This window comes from Coregonus lavaretus (genome assembly GCF_964263955.1).
Source record: "Coregonus lavaretus genome assembly, contig: HAP1_SCAFFOLD_286, whole genome shotgun sequence".
Classification (NCBI taxonomy): Eukaryota; Metazoa; Chordata; class Actinopteri; order Salmoniformes; family Salmonidae; genus Coregonus; species Coregonus lavaretus.
The window spans coordinates 461,430-475,341 of NW_028167034.1; the positions used below are offsets into that span (position 1 = coordinate 461,430).

At 45.6% G+C, this 13,912-nt stretch overlaps 1 protein-coding gene across 1 annotated transcript; it reads left to right on the plus strand.

Annotated features, from left to right (window-relative positions):
• Positions 1–631: 631 nt before the first annotated feature.
• On the plus strand, positions 632–12,441 carry LOC311113956 (serine/threonine-protein phosphatase 6 regulatory ankyrin repeat subunit A-like; the record flags this gene model as incomplete). The annotated part of the gene is made up of 21 exons (XM_084189227.1): positions 632–719; positions 983–1,125; positions 3,137–3,349; positions 3,737–3,815; positions 4,061–4,175; positions 4,450–4,596; positions 5,573–5,641; positions 5,988–6,128; positions 6,778–6,889; positions 7,106–7,132; positions 7,309–7,383; positions 8,273–8,474; positions 8,957–9,044; positions 9,267–9,384; positions 9,608–9,827; positions 10,683–10,848; positions 11,062–11,207; positions 11,334–11,416; positions 11,511–11,593; positions 11,722–11,813; positions 12,019–12,441. 21 exons carry the CDS (start codon positions 632–634, stop codon positions 12,309–12,311), a joined length of 2,700 nt encoding a protein of 899 aa, XP_084045353.1. The 3' UTR covers positions 12,312–12,441.
• Between the last annotated feature and the right edge of the window lie 1,471 nt (positions 12,442–13,912).

Genomic DNA, 13,912 nt, shown 5'->3' on the forward strand with positions numbered 1-13,912 from the left:
TGGAGTACCAAACAACAATCCTTCTCTGACCAATAGACAGCTAGATGCCATTGCCTTTGCCTCCCTGTTAGCCCGCAGAAGGATTTTATTGGATTGGAAATCTATCAATCCTCCCTTAGCCTCTCTTTGGCTCGAAGATCTGAAGCTGTTCCTAAAATGAGAAAAAATGAAGTTACTATTCGAGGGTCAACCAACTCATTTTATTCCTCCTGGGACCCGATGATATCCTATTTTGAACAGCTCCAAACACTTCCTCCAGATTAGTACTCTTGGCCCCACCTTGAGATTACTGCTATATAGGCCTATAAAATCACTTAATCACCTGAAATTGTTAGGCTATTACATTTTTGCTTGAAGTAACGTTGTTGTATACTTTTGTTTTGTTTTCTGACATGTAAGTCAATTACTTTCCCTTTCTTTTTAAATGTGTTTGGAGGCATTCTGGGGGGAGGGGGAGGTCAAAGGGGGACTAAAAGGGGAGAAATGTACCATGTCTTTACATGTTATCTTTCATTCATTGTGAATACAAAATATATAATTTTAAAGGGAAGGCTTTGAAGCCAGATTTAGCGGATTTTGCTGTTTAGTTTTCCTCAACCTGTGTTTTGTTTCTCTCTCCTCTCCCTGTTAGATGGTGAGGCTGCTTCTCTCCAGAGGAGCCAACATTAATGCCTTTGACAAGAAGGATCGCCGAGCAATCCACTGGGCTGCTTACATGGGTGATGAGTTTACCACATCATTTACATTCTGACTAATGTCCTTTATACCAATGAATGAATGAATGAATGGACTGTGTGTTAGTCTCACAGCTCAGCTGTATGAGCCACGTCTAGTGTGTTATTATGTCAGAATCATGTACTAAGTAGGTTGATTAGATGTTTTCAGTTGTACTAACATGATGTAGGTGTTGCTTATGGTGCTGTGTACCACTGTAAACTAATCTCTCTCTCTCTCTCGCTCTCGCTCTCTCTACCTACCATAGGGCACATTGAGGTGGTGAAACTGCTGGCCTCTCATGGATCAGAGGTGTCCTGTAAAGACAAGAAGGCCTACACCCCTCTCCACTCTGCAGCCTCCAGTGGAATGATCAGTGTGGTCAAGTACCTCCTGGACCTTGGAGTGGATGTGAGTCAACACGCATTCAAATGTGTAGTCACTGTTCAATTACAACTCAATGAAAATACAGAGCTCTAGTGGGTTGGCGAATGATTTCCTTTCAAGTAATGAAGAGATGGAGGTTGGAGCCAGTGTTTTGGACCAGGGGGTTTTCAGAACCAAGTAATGAAGAGAGAGAGGTTGGACCAGGGGGTTTTCAGAACCAGGTAATGAAGAGAGAGAGGTTGGACCAGGGGGTTTTCAGAACCAGGTAATGAAGAGAGAGAGGTTGGACCAGGGGGTTTTCAGAACCAAGTAATGAAGAGAGAGAGGTTGGACCAGGGGGTTTTCATAACCAAGTAATGAAGAGAGAGAGGTTGGACCAGGGGGTTTTCATAACCAAGTAATGAAGAGAGAGAGGTTGGACCAGGGGGTTTTCATAACCAAGTAATGAAGAGAGAGAGGTTGGACCAGGGGGTTTTCAGAACCAAGTAATGAAGAGAGAGAGGTTGGACCAGGGGGTTTTCATAACCAAGTAATGAAGAGAGGTTGGACCAGGGGGTTTTCAGAACCAAGTAATGAAGAGAGAGAGGTTGGACCAGGGGGTTTTCATAACCAAGTAATGAAGAGAGAGAGGTTGGACCAGGGGGTTTTCAGAACCAAGTAATGAAGAGAGAGAGGTTGGACCAGGGGGTTTTCAGAACCAAGTAATGAAGAGAGAGAGGTTGGACCAGGGGGTTTTCAGAACCAAGTAATGAAGAGAGAGAGGTTGGACCAGGGGGTTTTCATAACCAGGTAATGAAGAGAGAGAGGTTGGACCAGGGGGTTTTCAGAACCAAGTAATGAAGAGAGAGAGGTTGGACCAGGGGGTTTTCAGAACCAAGTAATGAAGAGAGAGAGGTTGGACCAGGGGGTTTTCAGAACCAAGTAATGAAGAGAGAGAGGTTGGACCAGGGGGTTTTCATAACCAAGTAATGAAGAGAGAGAGGTTGGACCAGGGGGTTTTCATAACCAAGTAATGAAGAGAGAGAGGTTGGACCAGGGGGTTTTCATAACCAAGTAATGAAGAGAGAGAGGTTGGACCAGGGGGTTTTCAGAACCAAGTAATGAAGAGAGAGAGGTTGGACCAGGGGGTTTTCAGAACCAAGTAATGAAGAGAGAGAGGTTGGACCAGGGGGTTTTCAGAACCAAGTAATGAAGAGAGAGATGTTGGACCAGGGGGTTTTCAGAACCAAGTAATGAAGAGAGAGAGGTTGGACCAGGGGGTTTTCAGAACCAAGTAATGAAGAGAGAGAGGTTGGACCAGGGGGTTTTCAGAACCAAGTAATGAAGAGAGAGAGGTTGGACCAGGGGGTTTTCATAACCAGGTAATGAAGAGAGAGAGGTTGGACCAGGGGGTTTTCAGAACCAAGTAATGAAGAGAGAGAGGTTGGACCAGGGGGTTTTCAGAACCAAGTAATGAAGAGAGAGAGGTTGGACCAGGGGGTTTTCAGAACCAAGTAATGAAGAGAGAGAGGTTGGACCAGGGGGTTTTCAGAACCAAGTAATGAAGAGAGAGAGGTTGGACCAGGGGGTTTTCATAACCAAGTAATGAAGAGAGAGAGGTTGGACCAGGGGGTTTTCAGAACCAAGTAATGAAGAGAGAGAGGTTGGACCAGGGGGTTTTCAGAACCAAGTAATGAAGAGAGAGAGGTTGGACCAGGGGGTTTTCATAACCAAGTAATGAAGAGAGAGAGGTTGGACCAGGGGGTTTTCATAACCAAGTAATGAAGAGAGAGAGGTTGGACCAGGGGGTTTTCAGAACCAAGTAATGAAGAGAGAGAGGTTGGACCAGGGGGTTTTCATAACCAAGTAATGAAGAGAGAGAGGTTGGACCAGGGGGTTTTCATAACCAAGTAATGAAGAGATGGAGGTTGGAGCCAGTGTTTTGGGCCAGGGGGTTTTCAGAACCAAGTGACCTGATCAGGAATGTATTGTTTTGTTCCCCCCCCCCCCCCCCCCCTCTCTCTCTCCACTCTTTTCCCTCCCTTGCTCCCTCCAGATAAATGAGCCCAATGGGTACGGTAACACCCCCCTCCACGTGGCATGCTACAACGGGCAGGACGTGGTGGTGAATGAGCTGATCGAGTGTGGCGCCAACGTGAACCAGGTGAACGAGAAGGGTTTCGCCCCACTCCACTTCACGGCCGCCTCGTGCCATGGGGCGCTCTGCCTGGAGCTGCTGGTGGGCAACGGGGCCCTCGTCAACATCAAGGTGAGGAGACCGGATGACCAACACTGTGTCTGAACTAAATAACACCCTATTCCCTATGTAGTGCACTACTTTTGACCAGGGGCCCATAGAGCAAGGAGCCGTGGTGACACTGGCTGTGTCCCAAATGGCACCCTGTTCCCTTTATAAGTACACTACTTTGGTTCAAAAAGTAGTTCACTATGAAGAGAATAGGGTGCCATTTGCGACGCACACACTGACGCAGCACATGGCTTAGTATTTGGCCCTGGTCTACATTCAAATACCAATGGAATAGGCCTAACAATGCAAACTAAATGCAATCAAGCGCTCCTCCAATACGTGTTTGATTTTGCCTGTGGTCAGCAGCACAGACTGCCGTGTGAACCATCTTTGTCTTTCTATCTGCAGAGTAAAGATGGAAAGACCCCCCTCCACATGACGGCCATCCACGGACGCTTCTCCAGATCTCAAGCCATCATCCAGAATGGTGAGTCGCTGTGAATGCTCTCAACTGAATATATATGAACCAGTAGGCTCTTCAGCATTGTCTTTAGTCTTCAAACCATGATTCACTGGCACAGAGCAATGTTACTTGCAATGTGGTTGAACATGAAGCTTCATGAGGCCTCTAGGGTCAAGTGGTTGACGTGTGTGTGTGTATGTGTGTGTGTGTGTGTGTGTCTGTGTGTGTGTGTCTGTGTGTGTGTGTCTGTGTGTGTGTGTGTTCTGTAGGTGCTGAGATCGACTGTGAAGAAAAGAATGGAAACACACCCCTGCACATCTCTGCTCGCTACGGCCACGAGTTACTCATCAATACACTCATCACGAACGGAGCTGACACAGCCAAGTGAGAACACACACACACACAGTTTCCAGCAATAATGCAACATGCATCTGCAATTCTGTCATTGACCGAATTGCCGCTTGGAGACTATGCTCAACACATTGTGGTGTGTGGGGGGTTGATAGACAGGGCATTGCAGCATGCTGATGTGTTGATCTGCTGTGGGGTTTAATGAGGACTGTGATGTGGTGCTGTTTCCAATCTTAGCTGAATCAACTGTAAGTCACTCTGGATAAGAGTGTCTGCTTAAAGTCTAAAATGTAAAAATGTGTTGCAGGCGAGGCGTCCATGGGATGTTCCCCCTCCACCTGGCTGCTCTCAGTGGGTTCTCTGACTGCTGTCGGAAGCTCCTCTCATCAGGCTTTGATATAGACACCCCTGACGACTTTGGAAGGACCTGTTTACATGCTGCAGCAGCTGTTGGGTGAGTGGACTGGTCCAGGCTTTACACCAAGGAATATTTAGTTCATGAACTGGAAAGCCACCAGAAAGAACAAACACATATTCACACTCTTACATTTCACATTGTTTAGCAGTATAAAAAAATCGTTTAGATCATTAGTGCGGTATCATTTCTGTATAATGTGGTTCCATGCCATGGTGGTATTGACTTGCGCTCTGGTCTAAATTGTCTTTATATCTTCTTGAAAGAGAAGAGAAACCTGCAAACTGCTCTTGCTAGTATCACTTTTTATTATAGCTTTTATTAGCATTATAAAAACAGTGATACTAGCAAGAGCAGTGTACGGGTTTCTCTTTTCTTTAAGGTTCTCATTGTTACCATCCACCTGATAGCTCAGATGTGAAAGGGCCTTTCTGAACTTGATATCTTGTTACCATCCACCTGATAGCTCAGATGAACGAGAGCCTTTCTGAACTTGATATCTTGTTACCATCCACCTGATAGCTCAGATGTACGAGAGCCTTTCTGAACTTGATATCTTGTTACCATCCACCTGATAGCTCAGATGTACGAGAGCCTTTCTGAACTTGATATCTTGTTACCATCCACCTGATAGCTCAGATGAACGAGAGCCTTTCTGAACTTGATATCTTGTTACCATCCACCTGATAGCTCAGATGTACGAGAGCCTTTCTGAACTTGATATCTTGTTACCATCCACCTGATAGCTCAGATGTACGAGAGCCTTTCTGAACTTGATATCTTGTTACCATCCACCTGATAGCTCAGATGTACGAGAGCCTTTCTGAACTTGATATCTTGTTACCATCCACCTGATAGCTCAGATGTACGAGAGCCTTTCTGAACTTGATATCTTGTTACCATTCACCTGATAGCTCAGATGTACGAGGGCCTTTCTGAACTTGATATCTTGTTACCATCCACCTGATAGCTCAGATGTACGAGAGCCTTTCTGAACTTGATATCTTGTTACCAGGAACCTGGACTGTCTGAATCTGCTGCTCAACACAGGGGCAGACTTCAACAGAAAGGACAGCTTCGGAAGGTCTGTCTGTGGCATCAAATAACTTTCATATGTGATCTTTATGATAATGGGGAATATAGTATAGGGGCATATAGGAATTATTATGGGAAATATTGGGCGGCAGGTAGCCTAGCGGTTAAGAGCGTTGGGTCAGTAACCGAAAGGTTGCTGGTTCAAATCCCCTAGCTGACTAGGTGAAAAATGTGTCTATGTGCACTGCAGCAAGGCACTTAACCCTAATTGCTCCTGTAAGTCGCACTGGATAAGAGTGTCTGCTAAATGACGTAAATGTAAAATGTAAATGTTATACAGCTCCAATAAGCTGTTTCTGTTGTTGATGTTGAATGGTTTCTGTGCGTTCTTCTAGGAGTCCTCTGCATTATGCGGCAGCCAATTGTAACTACCAGTGTCTGTTTGCCTTGGTGGGGTCTGGGGCCAGTGTGAACGATCTGGATAAAAGGGGTTGCACCCCGCTCCACTACGCTGCTGCCTCCGACACAGACGGAAAGTACGTCTCACACCTCTCTTACTGTTGTGTGTGTTGTGGTGCCATGACCTTTCACATTTCACTGTAGTCTGGAGAGTATGTTGTGGTGCCATGACCTTTCACATTTCACTGTAGTCTGGAGAGTATGTTGTGGTGCCATGACCTTTCACATTTCATTGTAGTCTGGAGAGTATGTTGTGGTGCCATGACCTTTCACATTTCACTGTAGTCTGGAGAGTATGTTGTGGTGCCATGACCTTTCACATTTCACTGTAGTCTGGAGAGTATGTTGTGGTGCCATGACCTTTCACATTTCACTGTAGTCTGGAGAGTATGTTGTGGTACCATGACCTTTCACATTTCACTGTAGTCTGGAGAGTATGTTGTGGTGCCATGACCTTTCACATTTCATTGTAGTCTGGAGAGTATGTTGTGGTGCCATGACCTTTCACATTTCACTGTAGTCTGGAGAGTATGTTGTGGTGCCATGACCTTTCACATTTCACTGTAGTCTAGAGTATGTTGTTGGTCGTGTTTGAATACATACTAGTGTTAAATCTGCAGTGTGAAAGCTTGGCCACGTCTCCTTTGGGAAAGTGTCTCTGCTTGCTTATCTGTCTGTCTTGATGTTGGTATAATGATTAGTGAACTCTTGACCTCTGACCTCTAGGTGTCTGGAATATTTGCTGCGAAACGACGCTAACCCAGGGATCAGGGACAATCAGGGCTACAACGCAGTCCATTACGCGTCTGCGTACGGACACCGCCTCTGTCTGGAGCTGGTGAGTCAGAACCACAGGGGACTAGACGCCCTGCATTCACAGACCATTTTGTCTGCGTCCCAAATGAATGTAGGGCCCATAGGGCTCTGGTCAAAAGTAATGCACTATATAGGGAATAGGGTGCCATTTGGGACAGACGTTGATATTCAGTAGGTTTTAAGGTGTGGTTGCATGTTTGTCGTGGCCGCATCGTCACTCTTGATGTTCTTTTTCCAGATTGCAAGTGAAACACCTTTAGATGTGGTAAGTACCAGTTGGTTACTTTTCCTCACACTAGCTTGTTTAAGATACGAATGCAACACCCCAGTATGTCTGCAGGGGCTGGTCACTGAGATTTACAACATGAAACATGCTACTAGACTAACCTTCAAAGTAAATATGTTACAAGTCTAAACTGGCCCGTCCTTGTCTTTCCCCAGCTAATGGAAACCTCAGGGACAGACATCCTGAACGACTCTGATGTCAGAGCTCCCATCAGCCCCCTACACTTAGCTGTGAGTAAAGCCTACCTGCTCCTGTAGGGGTCTCGCCACATGACAAATGGCACCCTATTCCCTATTTAGTGCACTACTTTTGACCAGAGCCTTATGGGCCCAGATCAAAAGTACTGCACTACATGGGAAATAGGGTGCTATCTGGGATGCAGGCATGGTGTTGTTTTTCCACGAAAAGTTGATTGTCCAGACACTCACACACCATGTTCCTATCTGTTCCTGATTAGTGTAAAATACATGCATATTTTGACACGGTGATGATGAGGATGATTTCCTTATTTTGCCATTTGAGTTAATCAACCTCCAACAGAGGAGAAGTAGAGTGTTTCTAAATCTCACGCTTGGCAGGGACCTTCGATGTTGATGCTGGGCGGGAGAAAAAATGGGCACCCGATTTGAGAGACACTGGTCTACTTTAGGGGTCTAGGACTGTTTCTGTTCAGGCATACCACTGGTCTACTATAGGACATTGATTATATTAAGAGTGTATATCTGTTCAGGCGCACCACTGGTCTACTATAGGACATTGATTATATTAGGAGTGTATTTCTGTTCAGGCGTACCACTGGTCTACTATAGGACATTGATTATATTAAGAGTGTATATCTGTTCTGGCATACCACTGGTCTACTATAGGACATTGATTATATTAGGAGTGTATATCTGTTCAGGCATACCACTGGTCTACTATAGGACATTGATTATATTAGGAGTGTATATCTGTTCTGGCATACCACTGGTCTACTATAGGACATTGATTATATTAGGAGTGTATATCTGTTCAGGCATACCACTGGTCTACTATAGGACATTGATTATATTAGGAGTGTATATCTGTTCAGGCATACCACTGGACTTTGCTTCAGACTGTGTGTTTGTTTCCATTCAGGCGTACCACGGCCACCACCATGCTATGGAGGTCCTGGTTCAGTCTCTGCTGGATCTAGACGTGAGGAACAGCCAGGGGCGCACCCCTCTGGACCTGGCTGCCTTTAAAGGCCATGTGGAGTGTGTTGACGTCCTCATCAACCAGGGAGCCTCCATCCTGGTTAAAGACTTCACCCTGAAGAGGACCCCCATCCACGCTGCAGGTACGCATAGGATATCACGTAAGACCTAGAGATTCTGTAATTCAAAAGTTTTCCTTACCAAGATGGACATTTGTTTGGTCATGTTGCTAGGACGCCAATGTCCACTCTAGGGATATTATATAGCATAGTGTGAAAATGCCCACTACACACTGATCTAAGGTCATTTTTTGTCATTATTGCTGAGGATCTGGGGAGGGTAAGCTGATCCTAGATCAGTGCACAGGGGGACTTCTATCCAGAGCCAGGTACACAGCTAGCAGGTGACAGGCTTCGAGGGCCTCAGCCCCAAAATGTTTTATTATCTGCTGTGTTAACATCATGAGGATGTCATCTACCAATACCACTGTTCTAGAAATCTGTCTGTTCATGTGAAGGTAATAGTCGTCCAGCAATCAGCTCATATCCTCTCTGTTTAGCCTCCTCTAGCTACCAACGGTCAATCATCTCACATTCTTATATCCTCTCTGTTTATCCTCCTCTAGCTACCAACGGTCATTCGGAGTGTTTGCGTTTGCTGATTGGAAATGCTGACCTCCAGAGTCCAGTGGACGTTCAAGACGGGAATGGACAGTAAGTCAATTGGGTTTTGGATACAATTCCTGAAATAAAGAGATTTTGACACTAGTTCTACGTCCCAAATGGCACCCTATGCCCTACTTGGTGCACTACTTTAAACCAGAACCCTATGGGCTCGGGTCAAAAGTAGTGTACCATATAGGGAATAGGTTGCCATTTGGGACTCAGCCTGGTTATTACCAGTTTGTAATATGACCTTGTTGTCTTGTGTATCAGAACCCCTCTGATGCTGTCAGTGCTGAGCGGACACACAGACTGTGTGTACTCACTGCTCAACAAGGGAGCCAGCGTAGAAGCCAAAGACAAGTGGGGCAGAACAGCGCTACACAGAGGGGTGAGGAGGAGAGCTGGCTGTATACGCTCACACACAGAAAGAGACGGGGAGGCTCAAATATACATATTATCTTCAGAAAAGTAGTTGTCCATGGGTAGTGGTGTATTCATCCCTGTAGGGGGACCTGCCTCCAGACATCATTTGTAATAATTGATGATTCATTATTATATCATTGATTATTAGTTATTCAAATCCATTCTTGTCTCCCTGCCCTTCCTCCCAGGCGTTGACGGGTCATGAGGAGTGTGTGGAGGCCCTGCTGCAGCACAGCGCCAGCTTCCTGGTTCGGGACTGTAAGGGGCGGACCCCTGTCCACCTGGCGGCGGCATCCGGACACATCGGGGTGCTGGGGGGACTCCTACACGCCGCCCAGTCAGTGGAGACCCTCCCCGTCATCACAGACAACCAGGGCTACACGCCACTACACTGGGCCTGCTACAACGGTACGTACTGGACTAACGGAACACTAGATATTTTCTGATTTTCTCTCTTCAGCACCGTAAACATGTCCCTGAATTAGGCAGGCCATACAACTAGGGGTGTAACGATTCGATTTGTATCACGATTCGTGGTTGTCGATACGATTCAAGGACGATATTGGTTCATTTAGAACGATACGATCCGAAACGATTCAGTGACTTGAAATCGATTCAGTAACCTTTTAGCCAAAAATTCAACCAGTGTGACTGAAATAAATACCTGGATACTGGACAGTGCAGGTGAAGTTTCCTAGATTCCTGTTTCTTGTAAGGACCGCAATGGTGGCTTGATAATTTCTCGCTCGTCGGCTTCTCCTCTGTCGTCCGCCATGCTATGTTTTGTTGTCTTTGCGCCTTTGCGCTGCTGCTGGCGTGGGGCGATGACGTCACGGATAGGCAGACTGAATCGAGTAATGTTTAAAGCCTTTATCATTAAAAGTGCTAAGAAAAAACATCCATATAAAGTCTGACGTGCTTAAATCCAATGGGTTATTTCCTAGTATCGATACAATCGATTTATTACATTTTAAAACGATGTTAGAGTGATATATGTTGTCCAAAAGGCCAACTCACCGAGCACAGATCGATGTAGTTGGATCATAGGAATATAAATCGATACATCGATGTAGTAGATGGATCGTTACACCCCTACATACAACGGTACGTACTGACTAACTGGACTGTAGCTCTGTTCTCTCCTCCATGAAGTGTACACTCATTCACTCCCTCTTGTGGCTTGAAAAGCATTCGATTGGTGTGGACGGAGCCATGTGGGGGAATGAACAAGACTACAACAGAATTAGGGGTTATGACTCTCAGTGGAGGACCTTACACTGAAACAGGACTTTGTCATAGCATATGTCACCGAGGGCAACTCGTTCAGCCCCCTCCACTGTGCTGTGATCAATGACAACGAGGGGGCTGCAGAGATGCTGATTGACACTCTGGGGCCGGCCATTGTCAACGCCACTGACACCAAGAACCGGTAACTACAGCACATGACAAAGTCCTTTTCTTCTGGAGAATAATGTTGTCTTGGGAATAAAATGACCTCTGGGGTTGGATGAGGGATTGTAGATTACTTTTAATACATCTATTAGTGATTTTATATTTCTATGGTATAAACAGGGTTAATTGAACAAACTTGTTTATAACAGTCCTACATGATATCGGTGAAATAAGTTTCCTCTCTCTCCAGGACCCCCCTGCATGCGGCGGCTTTCACGGACCACGTGGAGTGTCTTCAGCTGCTGCTAGGCCACAACGCCCAGGTCAACTCCCCCGATGCCTCCGGGAAGACCTCCCTCATGATGGCTGCTGAGAACGGACAAACCAACGCTGTCGGTACGCAGCCCCCTCTCCTCCGCTTTGCCTCGCCCAGCCGGCTTAAGTTCAACATGTCTGTTTTACATTTTAATAAGTCGCTTCATTTCCTAATTGAGTTTCTTTATGTTTCTCTGTCTGTGTCAGAGCTGTTGGTGAGCAGTGCCAAAGCAGAGCTCACCCTGCAGGATGCAGTCAAGAACACTGCTCTTCATCTGGCCTGCAGTAAGGTGAGCATCCCCACATGAAGATGACGTTCATCTGAACAGTTGGCTCTCTCTGGTTGACATTTTGGTCTGACATGTTTGACTCTGGTTTTTAAAGGGGCATGAAACCAGTGCTTTGTTGATATTGGAGAAGATTACAGACAGGAACCTCATCAACTCGACTAACGCAGCCTTACAGACGTACGTATGGTTCAGCTGTATTAATTGGGCCAGAAGAATTAGAAGAAGTGCACTATATAGGGAATAGTCTGGCATTTGGGAGGTATCCTCATTTGCTGCTGGCTAATCTGACGGTACTTTCTCCTCAGGCCGTTACACGTTGCAGCCAGAAATGGTCTGACGGTGGTGGTTCAGGAGCTACTAGTGAAGGGTGCTAGCGTGCTAGCAGTCGATGACAATGGTAAGATCCATAACGCTAACACCGTTTTCTTCTGTACTTCTCTTCTCAATGTGTCCACAAATGTTTCTCTCTAGTCCACTGCTTGGTTATTGTCTTAACTTTGTATCTCCTAGCCTGCTGTTATTTCATGTTTTTCACCAAAAGTGTTATAGTAAACGGTGATGCTCCTGAAGTGACCCTCTGCTGTTCTGTTTGAACCCCTCAGGTTACACGCCTGCCTTGGCCTGCGCCCCCAACAAAGACGTGGCGGACTGCCTGGCGCTGATCCTGGCCACCATGATGCCCGTGTCCCCCTGCAACCCGGCGCCCAGCCTGTCCTTCAGTGCCATTAACCACTACACCACCAGCCCCTCCAAGAGTGTGACCTTCGACAGCCTGCCCGTGCTGCGCAGCGAGCACAGCTCCTACTGCAGCTTCAACAACATCGGCCACCGCGACCACGATGGAGGCTTCTACAAGGATGAGGAACTCAACGACTCAGACTCAGAGACATACTGAGGGGGGTGGTGGTCGCTGCCCAGGAGGGGAGCCAAGGGTAGGCGGATGGACAGTGAAGTGGGGCAGAGGCCACAAACAAATCCACACATACACACCGTGTCTTAAATCACCACAGCCAGCTTTGGGAGGGCACGAGCCGAGACAGTCCGCACAGGAGCCTTAAGAGTCCTGCAGATGGAGAGAGAGAAATGGAGGGAGGGAGGGAGAGGGGGAGGCACAACAGGCTGGCTGGCCACACTCATCCTCTCGTACCACCAGGTGTCCTTCCAGCAGATACTGGACTTCAGAGGAACTGCTGCTGCTATACCCCACCTTTACCTTTACCCACAAAGGTCCTAAACGGTAGAAACTGTCCAGCCAACAGACAGACGGACACCTTATGACGGCAATAACCTGTAGTCCAAGGGGATAGTAGCACTTCACTGAGTGAAAAACAGACATGGACCAAAAGATGCGGAAGAAGCCTTTTCAAAACCTGTTTTGACAGTAGAAATGGGATTGAGCGTTTTGGCCTGAGAAAAAACATAAGGAGTGATGTTTCATTTAAGTTTTATGAGAGTGATGGTCATGTTTATCCGCACACTAAGACAGTCAGAACGCACCTAGCCTCTTGTCTGTAATCCATGTGGGAGGAGGGGAAATCATTTATTTTTTATGAACAAACATTTTAATAATATCATTCATGTCTTAAGCTCCTGACCCTCTGTGGGAACCAAAGAATCGTAGTATTTGCTCTCATGAGTAATTTCAAAGAATTTCCATCCCCAATGGCACCCTATTCCCTTTATAGTACACTACTTTTGACCAGGGCCATAGGGTTCTGGTCAAAAGTAGTGTACTCTATAAAGAATAGGGTGCCATTTAGATTTTGCATTTGTATGTGAGCGACAGGACTTTTTACATTTGCGTTATTAAACCTACCTGTCCTTTGCCCTCTAGAAAATATTTTAGAAAGTAAATTATTAATTCATGTATTCTTTCTTGTGATATTTATGTCATCATTTTGTGCCTTCTTTAGTTACTGAGGGGAGGTTAGGAGAGTAGGGGCAGCTGTATGAGCGAAAACAATGATGCACACTAAGTAATACAACGTTTGTGAAAAGCACTGATACTATTCCGAGGCATACGAGGGGGAAAACATGCCTCCCTTGGAGAGGAGAAACACTGTAAACCAATGGTAGGACAGCAGCATTTAGATTTTCTTCTGTTGAAAAAAATATATATATATTATTTGTCTTGGTCTTATAATCAATGTATTTTGACAGGTTTTGCTTGCTTAACTTCTTCAAAAAAATGAAACCACTCAAACCTTTTATGTGATTGCTTGTTCAAACCCCCGTTTTTGTCTCTTTTTTAAAATAATTTTAACTGGAAATATGTACAATACATATGCTATGTTCGTCAAATCAGGATCAGGAGGTTCACAGGTTTTTTCGTGTCCTTTTTTTCTTTAAAAGGATGAAACTAGCATGTACATATGAAATAGTGACTGAATCGAAACTCCCATGAATTCTTTCAGTATCTGAAGATTGCTGTATATTTTATGAGTAATAAAATAAAGAAATGAGTTATGTTATTTAATAATGAACTATGGGTTATCT